Raw genomic sequence first — 19,662 nt, 5'->3', positions numbered from 1 at the left:
AGAGACCATGGTTCTAGGCCCTGACAGGATTCAAACCCTCAGCACTCTTTTCCCAAGAGAATGTGCCTCAACACCAGGCTATGGGCTAGCTTGGATAGAGTCCCCCCGCTTTCCCAGTGGCAGCACTTCATCAGGTAGCCAGGAATGTAATAGTCACCGGGCCAGAGGGAGAGTGTGTGATTTTGTAGCCCATTAGTTATAGCACGGGGAAGTGGGTGGAGATTATTTCCATGTTGTTTTTTTAGCTGATGACTGTAAAATGCTCAGGCAGTCCAAGAAGCCAGCAAGAGGCAGTGTGGCTCTGTGGCCCAGTGAGGAGGTTATTCCCAGGGGCAGCCCTAAGTTCTGTCCAGGACTGTTTCTGCATTATCCTGGGAACAGGAAGATGTGATTTTAAATCCTTCATGATAAGATGGGCCCGACACCTTCTGGGCAAATGTTCTTGCCATTGGGCTAATAGGCTAAGAGGCCCATCCCTAAGTCATTCAAGGTCAGACTCAAAGCTAAGACTGGACAAAGATCTACACAACTTTCTGTAGCCACAGCAGCCTATCAGCAGTAACCAAGAAGTATCAAGCAAGGCATGAGACAGAATCCCTCCTTCTGTCATGGTCAGAAATGACCATGCTAGCTGCAATCAGGGACTAGCAGGCAGGGTGAGAGCCCCTGTGCTGCGTGAAGGCGGTGCAGACAGATCTGACCACTGAGTTAAGAGCTAGTGGCCTAACCATGGCATCTTCTAGCTAATGGCAGGATGCAACCAGATTACCCTTCCAGCCAAGGGCAAGCAGCAATTCAGGGGCTAGCAACCCAATCATAGTTCTCTACCCAATTTGGAACAAGGTGCAGACACAACAAGGTGCAGAGCCTCAGGAAGTTACCGGTTACCTGGACAATCTCCCAATGTTATTCCGTAGCCAGCCCAGACAGCAGTTCTTCAGATGTGTTCCATGCTCCAGCCTTATTAGCCTTGAGTTCTGATCATTAGGACATTTGCTGCTGGTTATGTAAATAATGTAATGAATATTAATCAAAATGCAGATTAGGTTCAATCACACACATCAAACCACCCATGAACACTATACGCAGCACAGACTGTGGATTGGCTGGAGCAGGCGCTGTGTGTGACATGTCCTGGACCAGCTGGGGCAGGGAAGGGGATGCTGTGCCCCCCATAATGTGGATCCTGGGGTGCATGCTGTGTAGTCTGTCCTGGGCCCCGCATGGGGCTGGTGATCCGATGTGCACGTATGAGTTAGCTCAGACCCAGCAGCACCACCAGGGGCTGGCTGACAGGACTTCATGGGGTGCACCTGGCCCATGGGCCATATATTTGACACCCCTGCTTTAAGCAGCTCTTGATTTTGAATTGGCAATGAAAAAATGCTAATTTTCTTTACTTTGCACTGTTGCACTCTGTCAGAAGTCCATCAGTACTAATTCTAACTTCATTTTAGTTAGAGGATTGGCTTGGTTCAGCATTAAGCAAAGATCCTACCTTTCACCTCATCCTTCATGAGCCTGTCAGAAAAGAGGTCTGAGCTGGTTACAGGGCCCGTATTAAGCCATGCACATGACTCTGACAATAGAGGTCACTTTGTTCCTCAGGACAAACAGTGAACATACACCTTGAAATGGCTTCAAAATCCATCAAACTTGTCTGCCTTTGAAGAATCGAGATATTAGGAAAACTCTTGAGAAAAAGACCTGACTTTTGGACTCTGAGGCATTAGAATGACAGTGGGCCTGGCATGTAGCTTCCTCTGTGGTACTAATAGGATATAATTTCATACTGTTTGGAGCAGGCTATGGAGCTGGGCTGACATCTTTTAAGCTGCCCTTGGGTTAGTTTAGTGCAGATGAAATCTGTCAGGCAGGAGCTCAGCTCTCTGACACCTACAGCAGAGTATGATGCTGCACAGATGCGAGGCAAAATGTGGGACAAAGACGCACAGGGCCAGAACAAGCGAGACCCTTTCTCAGCCAGGCCAAGATGGAAGGCTGCAGAAGAATCCTCCCATAAAACAGTCTGAGAAGAAGTGAGGGATCTTCTTCCTCACCCTGCAAGGTTATGATAGAGCATAGGCCCCGCACCTTCTCTGCCCAATGGGGTTGAGACACTGAATAGGACAGGTTGCACATGTACATGGAGGAGCTCCAGACCGATTGTGCCTGCCCACGGGTTTGAGATGACCTTTCCAGGACACCTCCCAAAATATCCTAAGCACCCCTGCTCAGGGTTTCAGCCATGAAGTCACCATCTATCTCAAATGCAGGGCAGAAGAGAAAGAGGAACAAAGCTACACAAGCCAAGTGCATTTCTGTCACTGTAAATACTGGTCCAATTTTTTAATGTCTTGGTGCAGTGTTTATGCTTGTGTTCATTTTACAAGGCCACATCATGAAGTCTTTTCTCAAGTCTCCCTTGGCTTCAAAGAAAGCTTTGCCTGAATGAAAACTGAAGGAAAAAAGACTTCAGATTTGGTCCTTGATTTGCTAAATTTTGAATGAATAGTAAGCTGCTGGACAGCTCCCAGACTAAGAATTGGTGGTCCTATCATGTGTTCCTGGAAGGGTCATTTCCTGTAGGACTTGCAAGTGAAATCCTAGGATCCTATACAACACTGTGGATTAGATCAGGGACCTTCTAAGGTCAACCTTTAGCACCTTCAAGACTTAAGAAATGACAGCCACGTTATATATCATTAGGACAGTGATTCTCCTCAGTTTGTTCATAAGGTCTTGAGGCTGACCTTTTACTCTGTCACAAGGCACAAATGATTTCAAAACAAATGCACATCTCAGGATTTTTAGGGCCCCCAAAATGTTTTTATCTTGTAAGGTGACACACGTATCAATAGAAGAACTTAACAATTTAAAAAAAAATATGAGTGGTTGCAAACTTGGCTGCCTTGAAGTTGCCTTTTGACTTTTTCTTTAAGTGCTTAGACAAGAGACCTGTTGAGTATCCACAGTTCCAGCTCATCTTAATCAGAGTGGTAGGTGCTCAACACATTTGGAAATCAGGCCAACAACATGATACCCAGATATGAACGTAAGTGCCTGACACTGAGATGTGAACATACTGATCTTAATTTGGGGGTCAGAAACTGTCTTTTTTAAAAATGTTTCTATAGCACTTGTGACAATGGGCCCAAATATGAGTGGAGTTTCTAACTACTGCAATGCAGTTGCATACTGTAAGTGTATCTGTCCTTAGATATGGAGATTCACTAGAGTATAATAAAAGCAAGAAAGCACAAGGTTTTCTATGGTTAAACACATATAAATGCACATGTAGAGGGACTCTAAATACATAAAGGATGGCTGTACACAGGACAGTGATAGATTTTCTCTGTGGTGGCAGGGCACGGGACAAAAAGTAACAGTCTACAATTACAACAAGGGAAATTTAGGTTGGCTATTAGGAAGAACTTTCTGAATCTGAGGGTGGCTAAGCACTGGAATAGTGTATCTAGAGAGACAGTGGAATCTCCATCCCTTGATGTTTGTAAGAGCAGATTAGACCACTGATTCTCAACCAGAGTAATGTGGCAACCTGGGGTGCCTTAAGATCCTTTCAAGGGTGCCACGGGTTGCTATTCAGTGTTAGCACTGTTAGGTGTGCAAATGTGGTTTACAAAATAAATCCAGAGAATTCCAATAGAAATCCATAGTGTTAAAAACATTCTGACCATTTGTGGTCTTTCAGAGTTCTTTGCAACAGAAGAATTGCTCTATTATTTTTCTGCAGTCAAAAAAAAAAAAGAGTGAAAACGAAGAGGTGGAATTTTCCAAGGAGTGCCTTGAGTCTTTTGAAGAGTGCCTCAGGTCTTTCAAGGGGTACTTCAAGTCTAAAAAGGCTGAGAACCATTGGGTTAGACAGATACTTGAATAAAACTATTTAGTCAGGGATAATCCTTCCATGGACTGGATGACCTGAAAGCAGAGCTGCCTTTCTAAAAGATATCAGGGCTAGATCCACCCATAATTAGAGGCACACTTTCAAAAGATACCAGCTCCCAACAGGTACTCAAAATAAGGGCCAAATTCACTGAAAAATTCCCATTGGGACACTGAGCTCAAATTCTTAAGAAGGTTTATTACCCCACCTGCAGAGCTGAGCTTGCTTGACAATATGTATGTAACCTTCGGGGGCTGAGAGTACTAAAAGTTGCTAACAGGAGTGGGCAGATAGCTGTCTCCATCATGGTGTAGGCTATGAGAAGTTTATCTTGCCTCATGTTGAGAATGGTCTGAGAAATCCTTGGTTCTGTTTCGCTTGCCCGTATTTCAGATCCGGTGAAGCTCCGATCCTTCCGCTGTGACGGCCATGCCTGCAATCCTCCTGTGGGGGATCTAGCAACAGGCAGGACTCCAGTCACTCTTACCACTTGCGGGCAGAACAGCACCGAACTTTACTGCTTCTATCCAGACCAGAACCTCCTCCATCAGGCTTCCCAAGGCTGCGGGCAGCCGAGATGCACGAAATGCAATGCCAATCAGCCCGACAATTCCCACCTTCCTGCTGATATGACAGACGATTTCTTTCTGAACCCTGTCTCCTGGTGGCAGTCTGCACAAGGAGTTCACAGAGAGGAAATTAGGCTGGACTTCGAAACGGAGGTCTACCTGACCCACGTCATAGTAGTGTTCAAGTCGCCTCGCCCGGCCGCGATGGTGCTGGAAAGGTCCCAGGACTACGGTCAGACTTGGAGGCCCTATAAATATTTTTCGGTCAACTGTACAGCCACTTTTGGGCTCCAAGATGACATCATTGAGGAGGGCTCAATGTGCACTTCCAGGTATTCAGATGCAGTTCCTTGCACCAGAGGTGAGGTAAGTGGTAACAGGTTTGGACAGTTAAAAAGTTATTTAAAACTGGGAACTAAGAGTTCAGATACATAAATAAATAATAAACATGACAGGAAAATGGTGTTGTATTTAAGTCAAATGTTCTTGACCGTGTTCTGTATAGCTGCTCCTTTTGTACCTGTCAAAATGGTATGTAGGCATGTCTAGGCATTTTCTAGCACCTTCTGATCCAGTATCTTGAAATACATTCCACAGTCCAACAAGCTGCACTTCTCTGTAAGTCTTGCTATGACCATTTTACAGCTGGAGAAACTGAGGTACAGAAACATGAGGCGGTTTGCTTGTAGTCACACAGGAAGATTTTGGTGGAGTTAGGAACAAAATCCAGGTTTCCTGATCATAGGCTTCTGCCTTAACCACAAAACCATACTTCCTTCCCCAGTATAAAAACCTTTGCATCTGTAGCATATTGGGTTATGCTTACGTTTGTATTTAACCTTGGGGAATATCATTAAGAACATGTGTTGCTGATTAAATAAATCTGGGACGTGGATGGCAGAAAATCAAAAAAATAAAACATTCGCTCAATACAAGCCTCCGCAGTTATAAATGTCGAAACAATTCTGTCAATTTGTACAGAAAATAAATTTGTTAGTATACAGTTCAGTGATATATAGTATGACAGTACATGCTAGAAGTAAGATAATTAAGAATGATATGCTTATAGATCAGACCTTTGAGTAAATAAACCAACTGGTTTTATACAATGATAAACAACCTAAATACCTACACTGTCTCCCACCACTGAAGTACGGCCATCTCAGCGATGCCATGCAGCAGCTTAGCAGAGAACAGTAACAATACTTTTCTGCAGCACTCTTAATCTCAAAGGAGCCTGGCATTCTAGACAGATTGACAGAGACCACTTAATATTTTGGTGACATGTAGTTATGGATGGAGTTCAAACACATGACCAATTTTGGACCAGCAATTCACAACACCACTGATCTTGGTTCCAGTGAACCATAGGGAAGCAGCAGGTAGTTACCTAAAAGGTGAACTTTGAGCAGAATGCTTGAGCTAACTCTATGGGGTCTTACTGGATCGGAAACTCCGTTTTACATCTTATGCCAAAAACGCCACCTACATCGATTGGCAAAGTATCTTCTGTGCACAGATGCTATATTGATTCAGAAGGGAGCACATCGCCTACAGAATCCCCAGGGCCACCTCCTGCTACATCCTCTGCTTTTGGTCGCCTCCCAGTTCATCCGACTGCTGAAGCTAAGTTTGTCGGGGCTCATGCTACAAGGTGGTAACCTTTCAGAAATGATCAAACTCATTTCCCATTGAAATGCTAATGATTGTTAGGATGGTTATGATGCTAGTACTACCTGTCCCAGTTGACCCACACAGTTAACTAGTATTGAAGGATTTGGAGGATCAGGATGTTTCTACTAGGAAGGGAAATCAATGACGTCAGTTTTTCCTCAGTGCAGTCTGGTTTATTTACGGAGCAAGTACAATTCCTATTTCCATGAACATAGGCAGGTGATACCAGGACTAAGCCTAAGATTATGCAAACAGACTGTTTGAGGAGGCTTCAGAAGGCAGGACCACGCCATAGCTTGTTCTGAGAAACTGTGAGCTTAGCTGGGAAAGCCTGAGGGTGGGAGAATAGCAACAGCAGCAAGCCAGTTGTAGAGCAGTAGGGCTGGAAGGGACCTCCAGAGGTCTAGTCCAACCCTCTGCCTGAGGCTATCCACCCATCCCATACACACCATAATCTAAACTCTACATGGGACTACCCTCAACCCTGACAAAACACAGACCTAACACCCTAACTTGTTACAGGTAAAACAGGGGAACAAGGGCAGCCAATGTCCTACTTCTATGAAACATTGTCAGTATATGTTCAAGAGGACCCAGGTAGAGGGTCCTGCTACAGAAGAAGACAACCCCCCACAGTCAGTGTTTCCTTTAAACTGTGTGGTGTGTGCAGGCACGCCTGGCAGCGCGGCATGAGCGAGCCTGCACGGCCACACATGACACACAGCTTAGAGGGAACACTGCCCACTGTCCGCGCCAATCTGGCCATGGGGTAAAATTCCTTCCTGACCCCAAATATGGTGATGGGTCTGACCCCAAGTGCAGGGGCAAGACCCTCTAGCCAGGAACCTCTTTGTAGTAGTTTTATTCAGCTCACATTTTTCCAATTTGTTTATGAAACAATCACATGGGACCTTGTCAAAAGCCTTGCTGAAATCCAGGTACATTTTATCCACAACAATCTCTTCATTTTCCTGTCCAAGAAGGAGATAAAGTTGGTTTGACATTATTTGTTTGTCACAAATCCATGCTGGCTGCTTGCAATCAGCCCTTCTTCCTTCAGATACTTGCAAATGGCCTTCTTTAGGGTATGTTCCAGTAACTTTCCAGGTATTGAGGTGACAATAACTGGTCTATAGTTCCCTGGGTCCTCCTTCTTGCCTTTTTTAATGAGGGGTGCTATATTGGCCCTTTTCCAGTCATCTGCTACCTGGCCTGTCTCCCACAACTTCATGAAGGTCATTGCCAAGGGCTCTGAGACCTCCTCTGCCAGTTCCTTCAGGACCCTGGGATGCAGCTCATCCAGCCCTGCTAACTTGAATTCTTCCAACCTAACAGAAGCTCTCTGACCGTCTCTTTTGTTATCTCCCCCTGCAGCTTGCCCCCTTCCTTATCCAGATAATCCTTATTAAATGTCTGGCTGCAGCTTAATTTTTTTGTGAAGACTGAGGCAAAGTAGCTGTTGAATTAGCTCCCCTACCTTCTTTCTATCTTCAGTTAGGAGTTGCCCCCAGCTTGTTAATAGAGGGCCCACAGCTTCCTTGGTCCTTCTTTTCTCGCTGACATACTTATACAACTTCATCTTATTGTCCTTAACCTCCTTTGCCAGATGCCGCTCACTCTTTATCTTTGCCTTCCCGATTTTGGTCCTGCAGGTCAGAGACGACCCAAGCAGGGTGTGGGGCCCGAGGCAAATCAGCCATTGTGGGGCCCTGCCCCTTGATGCGAGGAAGCCAGCAGTGGATTCGGCAGCAAGGGCAGGGGGGCTGGATGTGAAGCTGGCAGCACCATGGATTTGCTGCGGCCATTCTGCCTGGGCCCGCGGGAGCCCCCTAAGCTTGGGGCCCAGGGCGGTCACCCCGATTGGGCCCTCACCCTAGGGATGGCCCTGCTGCAGGTTCTTGCTACTTCCTGGTATGCTTTCTTGGTGACCTTCCCATTCTTCTATTGCCTGTATGCTTTCCTTGTGTATCTGAGGCATTTTAGAAGCTCCTTGTGCAGCCGCATTCATCTCTTGCCATTCTTCTTGTGCTTCCATCAAGTCAGGGCAGTTTCTTCTTGGGCTTAGAAGCTCCCAGCCCTCCTGGTGCCTTTATCCTTCAACCTATCCTCCCAAGACACTATGCCTATTAGATCCTTGAATCGGATTAAACTCAGCTTTTTAAAATCTAGCATCCTAATTTTGCTGGTCTCATGCTTTTCCCTGCCTCAGGATCTGGAATTCTGTCATATGATCGCTTCCACCCAAGTTACCCATCACTTTCATATTCTCCACTAGTTTTTCCCTGTTGGTTAGGATAATAACTGAGATAAATGATCCCTTAGTTGTATCCTCCACTTTCTGGAGGAGAAAGTTGTCCTCCACACAATTTAGGAACTGGCCTGACATCTTATGGTTGGCTGGATTGTTCTTCCAGCAGATGTCTGGAAAACTAAAGACTCCCATCAGTACCATCCCATAGCCCTTGGATAGATTTGTCAACTGCCTGGAGAGTGCTTCATCCACCTCCTCTTCCTGATTTGGTGGCCTATAATAAATCCCCACCATTATACTGGAACTGCATTTCTCACTTTTCATCTTCTCCCAAACGCATTCTGATTTCCCATCCTCTTCCTCCTGAACCAAGGAACAAGTACCTGTGCTTCTGACATACAAGCCAAGACCACCACTTTTTCTCCCAATCCTGTCTGTCTGAAACAGAGTGTAGCCCTTCCTGTTGATGTTCCAGTCATAAGAGCTGTCCCACCAGGTCTTGGTGATGCCAGTCAGATTGTAGTTCTTTTCACAGGCTGCAACTTCTAGCTCATCTTGTTTATTCCTCATACTTCTTGCATTTGTCTCATGTATTGTATGTAGTTTGCATTTTGACCTTCTTGCTTCCTTTTTGTGCCACTTGTTGCAGTCCTGTAGCTCTGGGGCCCTTTTCCCAAGTTGAATTGCTTCTTTGAGTTATTTCCCCTCTGGACTGTGTGCTCTGTTGCTGGACAGTTTTGATCACCCTTCCTTGTGGCACCTAGTTTAAAGCCCTCCTTACTAGGCTGGCTGGACAATGCCCAAAAATGCTCTTTCTGTTCTTATCAGATGGATCCCATCTCACGGTAGCAGTCGTCCTCTCAAGAACATCTGTCCATTGTCAGAGAAGCGGAAGCCTTCATGTCAGTACCACTGCCTCAGACATGCGTTCACTTCCAGGATGTGAGGGTCTCTGTCTGGACCTTGGCCCCTCCATAGGAAAAATCAATGAGAACAGCACTTGTGCTCCAAGGTCCTTAATCCTCCTTCCAAGACTCTCATAGTCGCCTCTGATCTGCTCAGTGTCATTCCTGGCCATACCATTGGTGGAGAAGCAGGAAGGAGTACGGTGGTCCAAGGACGGATGAGCTTTGGTAGACTCTCTGTGACATCCTGCACTCAAGCTCCAGGCAGGCAGCACAGCTCCCAGGCCCCCAAATCTGGATGACAAATTGTCTCCCACAAAATGGAGTCACCAACCACCATCACTCTTCTCTTCCTTCTTGGCGCAGTGGTCCTGGAGCCCCTGTCCCTGAGGCCTTGCACTTCCTGCTGTCTTAGCTGCTGCCTCCTCTGCCTCGTGCCTGCAGCTGTCCTCTCCACTGCCTCCTTCTCAGCAGCTCCACGGCTGGGTGCTTGGAAGCAGTTGCTGACTTCAGTCAGCTCCTCTTCAATCCTGGGGGCCCTCCTTCTCCGAGTAGTCACATGCTGCCACTTCTCCTCATTGCCCTTTGGTCCCTCTAGCACCAGCTTCTCTTAACTCACCAAAAGCATCCGGGAATGTCTCCTAGCTAAAAGGGAGGCGCTCACCCAATGGGAAGGAGGGGCCAGCACCAGGGAGGACTATACTGTGGTTGCTCAGGGATGCAGGGGGCAGTCGGGAAGGCCAAGGCGGAGATGGGACTGGGCCTAGCTTCCCAGATCAAGGACAATAAGAAGTCCTTTTTTAAATACACAGGGGGCAAAAAGAAGGTTCCGGGTAACGTGGGGCCCCTGCAGGCCACGCTAGGAAATTTGGTCGTCACACCAGACGACAAAGCCAACCTATTTAACGACTACTTTGCCTCCATTTTCCTGAACAGGGACTGGAACAGCCCCCCCACCGGGCCCCCCTCAGGCTGGGGAACTCCCTTCTCGTCAGGGCAGAGGCAGAAGAGGATCTTGGAGTCATCACTGATGCCAAGATGAGCATGGGCCGGCAGTGTGGGGAGGCGGTCAGGAAGGCCAACCGTACCTTGTCGTGCATCCACAGATGCATCTCAGGCAGGTCCAAAGAGGTGATCCTCCCCCTCTGTGCGGCTCTGGTCAGGCCGCAGCTGGAGTACTGCATCCAGTTCTGGGCGCCACACTTCAAGGGGGATGTGGACAACATGGAGAGGGTCCAGAGGAGGCCACTCACATGATCAGGGGCAGCAGGGCAGGCCCTACGAGGAGAGGCTACGGGACCTGAACCTGTTCAGCCTCCACAAGAGAAGACTGAGGGGGGGACAGAGTGGGGATCTAGTGGCCTGTTACAAACTAGTCAGGGGGGACCAGCAGGCATTGGGGGAGTCCCTGTTCCCCCGAGCACCGCCAGGAGTGACTAGATATAATGGTCACAAGCTGGCAGAGGGTAAATTTAGGTTAGACATCAGGAGGCACTACTTCGCTGTCAGGGTGGCTAGGATCTGGACATCAGGTGCTGGCTCCTACCCTGGGGGTCTTTAAGAGGAGGCTGGATGAACACCTTGCTGGGGTCGTTTGACCCCAGTACTCTTTCCTGCCATGGCAGGGGGTCAGACTCGATGATCTGCTCAGGTCCCTTCCAACCCTAGAAACTATGAACTCTTGTCCTAGCAATCTTCCTGGTCCTGGATGCAATGCAGTATGGAGACCCATGCTTCCAATTTGTGAATCATCTCTTCCAAGGCAGATACCAGCTTACACCTGATACAGGCAAAGTGCTTCTGCCCCTCCGGGAGGAACATAATCATGGCACATCCCGTTCAAGTCATAACAGCTGACTCAGACTCCATTTGTGCTCCCTTTGGTGCCTGGAGAGTGCCTATGCTATAAATGGGGAGAGGGGTAGAGGGAAAAGATACACCACAGGAACCTGCATGGCAAGCACCTGCACTAGGGCCCTTGTCCACACACATGAACAGAGTCTCTTGCTCCTGGCTCCCTCCTGGGTGAACTCCCTAAGCCAGCTCCCTCTCTGTTTGCTGTGCCCACGATTCGCTAGGAGCTGTCTTTTTTATAAGGCTGCCTAACCTAGCTGCACCCCTCAATTACCTAAACCAGCCCCAGCCAGAGCAAGCCCTGTTACTCCAGAAGGGGGAAGGGGAAAAAAAAGAGAGAGAGGGAGAGAGAGAGAGACAGTAGGGATGCACCAAAAAAGATTTTCTCAGCAGATACCAATAGCCAATTATTAACTGCCCATATCGGCAAATACTAATCTGATAGCTGATACTTAGTAATAAAGCTCATTGAACAAGCTTTAGTTCAAGTGCTCCCACCACCATACAGGAGACATGATGGCACTTTAATTAGAGCAGCTCTTGGAGCCATGCTAATTAAAGCGTTGCGCCTCCACTCCCAAATCACATGTAAAAGTGGCCCATGCCTGTTGCAGCCCCTGCCCTTCAACAACAGCCTAAGGGCAGCTGCCTGAGCCTGAGACTGCCAAGGGCTGGGGGTGTCTCTGGGCACTTTAATTAGAGCGACTCTTGGAATCGCTCTAATTAAAGCGCCGCCCCCTCCACTCCCAGAGGCTTTCTTCCCACCAGGAGCATGCAGCAGGAGGGAGCGGTTGTCCCAGCTCCTGGGCCACAGACCGTGCTGGGTCCCCCTGGGGTGTGTGATTGTTGTGTTGGGTTTTTTTCCTTTCTCTTTCTTCCCTGGGGAAACCCCCCAAATACACAGACCAGGCACTAAGCAAATGCTGTAACACCAAGCAGCCACCCCAAGTCACTAGTACAGAAAAAAGCCTCTTCAAGGCAGTCTCACACCTGAGCTGCTTATCCCAGAGCCACTGCTCTCTGCTTCCTGCTCAGCTTACTTCATTAAATCAAACTAGGCTCAGAAAGAACCGTGTGAATCCACAGCAATGCACTCACTTCACAGACATACTGCTGTGTAGTGCCCCTCTCATCTTAGGAGGACCTTTCTCTGCAACACAAGCATCACGTTTCCTGCACCAGTTTTCTGCCTCCCACCTACATTATACCCAACAGCAATTCTCTCTCAGCATAGCTAAGGTTTTGGGAGCCAAGTGTCCAGCGCTTTTAAAATCATGACATAACCTCAGAAATTCCTTTTTCAGTGTATCCAGTAAAACCAGCCAATCCCCACAGGTGTCGCTGACTATTTTTTTCACCATCGCTTATACAAAATTTCATCCTTATGTTCCAAACTATCCAGAGAACTTTTAAAGTTGTACGTGATCGCTACACTTGAAGGTGGCTGTGTTTGCCAAATGATTTTCCAATTCTGATATCAAGATCCTCTCTTCTGGAAGCTGTTTAGCTGCTCTGGTGGCTATTCCTGCAACCCTACATTAGCTTTTCAAATGGATGAACTGGAACATTTGCAATGATACAAACTATGAGAAGAGAGAAGACATCTATCTTTTCCTTCGTGCAGTCAGTCTCCTGAGCAACTAATTCTTTGCTGTGCTGCTTAGGGCAGTGTTTGCAATTAGTGTCCTAACAAAGCCAACTGGACAAGGTATCAGCATTACCACATTGTGTGGCTGGGGAATCATAGCACTTTGTTTTTGCCAATGACTTGGCAAGCTGTTCCTCCTGAATCTAAAGAACTACTGCAGGGATATCCAGACCCCATGTTCACACATATAGGTGATGGTGAAAGTGTCCTTTAGATTTAATCACTGCTAGAACCACTTGTCAGGAGCTGCAAAAAAATCTGTCTGGAGAATTCAGACTTCTGATGTAATAAGCCGCCTTCCTCTCGAGTCCTTTGGATTCTTGTGTCAGTGTCCCAAATTCTGTTCGTGAACATCTGTGTCCAATCAGAAAGGGACTTTTAAATATGAGTAGATCAAGATAGGAGCTGTTACAAGAGCCTTTTTCAACTCTGAAAATGCTAAATCACATTCAGCTGATCACTGAAATGTTTTTCTTTTCTCACCCAACCTATGCGAGCAGTTTGCAATGTGACAAGCACACAAATAAATCTTCTCCAGTATGAGTGGAGTCTTACAATACTCTGCATATCTATGAGCCTCCGAGGATTTGGCCTATTCTGTACAGCCTTCGTTTCTTTTTTCTCAGTCAAAATCCTCCCTTCACTGATTGCCTGCCCGAGATAAATTATCTCTTTTTGGAACAGCTCACATTTCATTTGGGTTTGGCTTCAGACTGGCAGCCATGGGCTTATCACAGAACATTTCTAAATGCATCAGTTCCTGTTCAAAGTTTGAGCATGCCTGAGGGTATCCCCTGAGTGCAACAGAGAAGCTGATAGTGGCATCCCATGCAATACCGTGTCATTTAGCCTCTCAAATATGACTGGGGGGCTACAGGAGCCAAGAGCCATTTCTTTAAATTGCCACAGCCCTCGTTCTGCTCTGAAAGCTTCTTTTCCCCCTGCCTTTTGGATCGTGCCTACAACCACTTTTAGGATCTAGGATGGAAAACTAGATTCGACTTACTACAGCATCCAGGTAATTGTCTCTTCACTGTAATAAATGAACTTATTTTAAAGGGTTTTTATTTCAGTTTTCTGTAGTCCACAAATACTCTTGTGCTGCATGCTTTTTTGTTCACCAAAATGAGAGATGAGGCCCAAGGACCAACTGAAGGCTCAATGATACCTTCCTGATGCATTTTCTCAACAGCCTATAAACAGCACTCCTGTCTTTGCTACTGGTGAGGCTGCAGTTTAAAGGGCTGACGTTCTCCCCGTCTCAATTTTGTGGTGGACCACAGCAGTTCAATATGCATCATTGTTGGTCTGGGAAAACATCTTGTGGTTTCTAACCAAAGTCTTTTACGGTGCGTTTACACTAGAGAAGCAGCACGTTCCTGCAAGGATACCCTTGAACACATCCCACCTATCCACTCTTGCTTGCACCTGTCAATCCTAGAAATATGCCGGTGAGGTCACTGTGAGTTCTTCACATGTTGGAGACTGAGGTCTCCAAACCAGTGGATTACCTCTTTAGATTCTTGCCGCATCTCATCTCTGTTAGTGGGTTCCAAGTTGACCAGAACACTTCTTATCTTCCTTAGTTTGTGGAAAAGCTTCTGGTGTACGGCAGTTGAGTGGTCACTGATCACTCCTTTGATTTGTCCTGCCATTCCAGATGGGGAGTGTTGTCACTGGGCTTCCCAGTCTGCTTGGCCACATTCTAGGGGCTGCCTCAATGACTCCATCCTTCCTGCACATCATCCCTTATCCTTTCCCAGGAAACCTCTAGAGGCAGCTTTACTTCCTTTCCTATAGTCTCCAATTCTTGTTCTATTTTAATTCGATTGGGCCTTTCTTGATTCCAATCTTCGTTCCATTGTGGTACAGCACTAGTGTCACTTTCCTTGGTGACTGTGATCCCACTGCTAGGATCTGTACCACCCTTTTAGACTCAACTGTTTAGCCAATATTGAGTCATTTCTATTAGGAGAGGAAACTGATGAAGGAAACAAATTTTTCTTTGATGCAGCCCTATTTATTTACAAGAAACATCCTACTTCCCCTGAAAACAATAGGAATCAAACAACAAGAGCGATTTTTTTCTTGGTCAATAAACCAAGTTTCTTTTTCCAGCCAGCACTCTACTCAAAAGGCACTCTCTTTCTAAGCTTTCTCAAGGTCATACTACAAGTGTTTCTGTGGGCCTTGGCTTTCTTGCTACAGTGCCTGCCACTTAATAGAATGACACTGGGCAGAGCACTTTTGGTTCTAGTAAGCGGTGGCAAACACATGTTTAGTTGACACTGGGTGCGTCTACATGAGACACTTAGTGTGCATTGGATTAATTCTATTGCACATCAGCACAGCTGGCAAAAACCGTGCTACTATGCTAATGCAAAGTAGATTAGTTCAGTGGGCATTAAGTGTCACACAAAAAGCGTTCATCTCTGCTAATAAGTAGTAGGTTTACTCCAATGGGCATTAAGCATCACTTAAAAAGCATTCATCTGTACTAATGCACAGCAGCACCAATTGCAGAACGCTAAGTTAGTAACTGTTACTATAGGTACTATAGGTACTAACTTAATGTGCTGTAATTACAATGCATTAATGAATGTGTAGACGTACCTACTGGCTGCTACATAGAACCTAAGTGTGCATCAAATGCAGGCACAAGATCTGATTCTAATAGCCAAAAGCTTGCATGCATATGGTGCAGTTTCAGCTTCTCATGCTAGTAAGTGGCTATTTCAATTAAATGAAAATCTAATAATAAGGAGAAGATGCCTATAGTGTAATGATTTTAGCATTTGGTTTCTGAGTTTTGATGCTAATATGTGGCTAGTTCTATTATGTGAAATTCTAATAACCAGTGTACACCATACCCTGTCTGGCCACTTCTGTGGTGTTTCTCTCTGTCACACATCTGTAACTGTACCATAACAGTATCCAGCCCCACGTGTTTGTATTCAGCCCTAAACAAAATCTCTCAATCCACGTAGCTCAGTTCCTTGCAAGTCTTGCATGGGCTTTATATATGGCACTTTTACGTGTGCTCCGGAGGTGAAGGGGGCGGTGCTTTAATTAGAGTGGCTCCAAGAGCCTGTCTAATTAAAGTGCCACTGTGTCTTGTATATCTGTGTACCCGCGCTTAAAAATGGCCGCGAGGGTGCTTGAACTAAAGCTTGTTTGATAAGCTTTACATAAAGTGCCCCCTCTGCCATTTTTAAGTGTAGGGAGGTTGATACATGAAATGCAGGAGGCTGCCAGAGCACAGCAATTGCCATGCTCCAGCAGACTTGATTAATTGAGTCTTAATCGAGTCTGCTCCGACACGCTGGAATTCCAGCACGTTGGAGCAGCCTCCGTGCTCGTGTATAGGCGCCCACATGTTTTGGGTGCTACTTGCTGTTGCTACAGCTCATTTTACTCAAAAGGAGTCTGCCCACGCCTTACACGTATCCTAAACGAAGGGCAGCTAGTATGATCACATGCTTTTAAAAGAAGTTCTGGTCAGTCACTGACATAACTCTATGGAATAGTTTTTTTATAAAGGTCTATTCAAAAACATTTTTCTACAATAAATGCTTCTCTCCAGCATTAAGCATTAGTTCTCATCTACCTGTCTACAGGTCTGTATTTCAAATGGGGCAATCTCTATTGTATGTGGTCTTGAGGGTCAGCATTAACTTTAGGCCCAGACAGATTCAGCTGAAGATAATGCCAAACCTTAAAGCTAAATTACTGCAACGTTGACTTAAGTTTGCCCAGAACTTGGGGCGCGAATCCTGTGTGGTGCAGATAAAGGTGGCAGTGTGAACATTTGCCTCTGGGCAGTGTGCATTTTTTGGAGCGCTTTCTTTGAGGTGAAGGACACCCTCTTAACAAATTAGAGTATCTGGAAATAAAAATGAATGTTGTTTGTCGAATAATACATTTGCATAAAAGCAAGGCATTGACATGCAGAATCTCTATCACAGCATCCCACGTATTGCCCCAGGGGCTAATGACCAGAAATAGGACCCTTCTAGTAATGGATCTGAATAGTGGAAGTGAGCTTTAAATCAAAGACCTGTTCATTTATGCGAGTGCCTGTGTGACAGATGACACCAGTGAAGTGTGATATAATAAGTCCATTACTGGAATTCACTGGGGGAGAGGAATTGTGTATGCCTGAATAAGGTAACTGGTTCCTATGGCAACATGCTAAATGTGTCTTGCTCAGAAGACCTGTTCCCGCTCCATTGTCTAGTCCAGGGTGACCTCTTTAGGGATGGATGTGCCCAGCTCTGCCTTTCTGTCAAAGATGAGTGGAGTCACTTTGTAGTTAAAGGACTTTTAATTATTCCTGTCAAAACTCCCCAAGCAGACCTGGAGTAATTAGATGGAGCACTGTGGACTCCAGGAGCGACCCATCTGCTCTAGTGGGAGCCATGGCCATCTCCATAGCAGCTATGTGAATGTGCTCAAAAGTTAAAGTCCTTTTGTGGGGAGCAATAGCTGGGACAGGGCTGTGTGCAATGACTCACAGAGGTCCCTGCTCAAAGTCCAGAGAAGAGGACAGTGCTGCAAAGATGTGGAAAAAGGGATAATCCATACACTCACATTTTTTGCCTGGTGCTCCCTTAGGCTAAATCCCAGTTAACTTCCTGCAAATGCCCTTTAAGAAAAGATATTTAGCAGCAATATACCTGTATAATTTGCAAGGATTTCACCAAGGTGCAAGTGCTTTCTGAAGGTCTGACTCGGCCAAACACTGCCAGATGAGCAGATTCAGCCTCTAATAGCTGTGACACAAGGACAGCATTCAGTCCTGGTGAAATGCCCAGCAGATCTGCAGCAGGCCTGGTAATAAGGCTCAGCACGATACATGGGTTATTCCAACTTTCAGCTGGAAAGGATTTGACGAGGGATTAATCACTCCTGAAGGCAGGCACCCAAATGTTATGACTAGGGCTGTCTGTTCAGCATTTAGTTTAACTTGAGCTGCAGAAGAGATAAAATACAGAGGCAGGTTGATGGAAAGCAGTTAGCACTGGCAGGATAAACAAGCGGAGAGCACTGCCAGGCCTGCTTCTCCAGCTGAAAAGCTCAGGGAGACACAAGGGTTTGTGTGTGAAGGTGACGAGCCTGGAAGAAACAGGCGGCATAGAGGGGGGACAGGGCTGGGGCCTTCCTTCCTGGCACATACACTGTAGGGGGGCACAGAAAGTCTTCTTCTGCCCATACTTACAAAGTAACAATCCAGGGACACTTTTCTGCCATCTCAACAACTTGGTAGGAAAACATACCTTTTTTTTCCTACACCATTATTTCTCCAATTCCTAGCATGCTGTGCAGCGGATTCCGAATAGAAATCTTATCTTTGCATTGCTATATAAAAAATTGGTGAAACTGCCCCTTAGCTTTTCATATGCAAATCTGCACGTGAAATTTTTAATCTGATGGACTCATGTTTGGCATTTTTGAATTCCATGCAAAAGTTAGTGTGTTGGTTTTTCAGGGGTCATGTGTTTGTTACTGTTATAATGGGGCCTGTGGCAGCTTAGATTTTTCTTTTGTAGATTTGTTCTTCTGAAAACTTTCTACCATTTGGAAAATGGTGACAGGACAGGGAAGAAATGGAGTCAGTGAGGGGATATGGAGCCTTTCCCATCAGAATCCAGTCTAGATTATCAATTCCAATTTAGCCAGTGACTGGAAGTTGTTTGGTCGTGACTGGAAGTTACTTTTCAATGGCTGTTGAGCTACTGCCAGCGTGAAAAGAGATTGATTGTTCTCAGTCCAGTTTCTTCTAGCCAGGTGTCTGCATCATAAGGAGCCTACATGCTGCTATTTGTGATTTGTATTTCAGAACAAACTCAGTGCATTGAGTGGAAATAGGTTCTGTTGCAGTGTGATGGCACTTGGAAAAATGTTCTTGGGGCCTTGGGAATTACTGCAAGCACATGATGATGCTTAAGCCTGATGGCAGTTGGGGGGGGGGGGGAAGGGTCAGTTGACCTGCCATCCTTGCCTGAAGGATGTGGGAATGAACTGAAGAAATTGGTGTGATGTGGCAAAACGTGAGACAAGTGCCAACTCAGCACTCGCTGGCATGCTCAGCAGAAGGACCAAAGATCCAACGGACTGTAGATGCTCAACATCACCTCTGCTTGTTCTTGTTACCCATTCCCGGCCCACCTCTACTTCTACTGCACCCTTCATGAGAAGGTGACTGAAACCAAATGCCCTATATCAGGGCAAGGCATGCCATTCAGGTCATAGAACAGAATGGTAATTTATCTGAACAACAGAAGTTCTGGGGAGGCACAATAGACAAAGAGGAATTTTTTTAGGAGACACAGAAACTTGTGTTGGAGGGTAACTTGAATCTGGAGAAAACACCAGCAACAGAGGAAAGGCGAGAACAGTATACGACTTTTCAGTTTTGTCTCTCTCTAACCTTAATCACTCGGGGAGTTTTCCCATTATCTCCTAATCAGTAATTTATTCCTTCAAGATCTACCACCAACCAGTGGAGAAAGTTGCTCTGACCAGTTATTTGAATTGCCCTACATGGGTATGCTTCATGGACTCCTGACAAATTGCTATTGTGGCCCAAATTTTGGATATTCTTTCTATAGTGCCTTATACATTATTTGCTTGTATACCACCTTTTCCTCAAAAATCAGCCCTCCAAAATGGGGATGCATGTCATGGGCAGGAAAGCTGATTTCTGCACCAAAACAGAAACATGCAGACACTGAAGTAGTTGCTATGCTTCTCACCTAGCCAGCTGCATGGAGGGAGGGACATAATCTAGTTTTCAGCATCGCAGCCACAGATTAACCCTTTTATAGCTGCTGCTGAATTAGCAGCAGATTTGGCTG

At 46.1% G+C, this 19,662-nt stretch overlaps 1 protein-coding gene across 2 annotated transcripts in view; it reads left to right on the top strand.

Annotated features, from left to right (window-relative positions):
- LOC109311255 (netrin-4-like) overlaps positions 1 to 19,662 on the top strand; it is an 86,342-nt gene that overhangs the window by 6,101 nt on the left and 60,579 nt on the right. For both annotated transcript variants that reach the window (XM_019536811.1, XM_019536810.1), the window contains exon 2: positions 4,298 to 4,839. In XM_019536811.1, coding sequence (XP_019392356.1) covers positions 4,298 to 4,839 — 542 coding nt within the window. The remainder of the gene's footprint in view (positions 1 to 4,297; positions 4,840 to 19,662) is intronic.

This window comes from Crocodylus porosus, unplaced genomic scaffold, assembly GCF_001723895.1.
Source record: "Crocodylus porosus isolate Cpor-Errol unplaced genomic scaffold, CroPor_comp1, whole genome shotgun sequence".
Classification (NCBI taxonomy): Eukaryota; Metazoa; Chordata; order Crocodylia; family Crocodylidae; genus Crocodylus; species Crocodylus porosus.
This window is presented reverse-complemented; position numbering and strand designations above follow the sequence as displayed.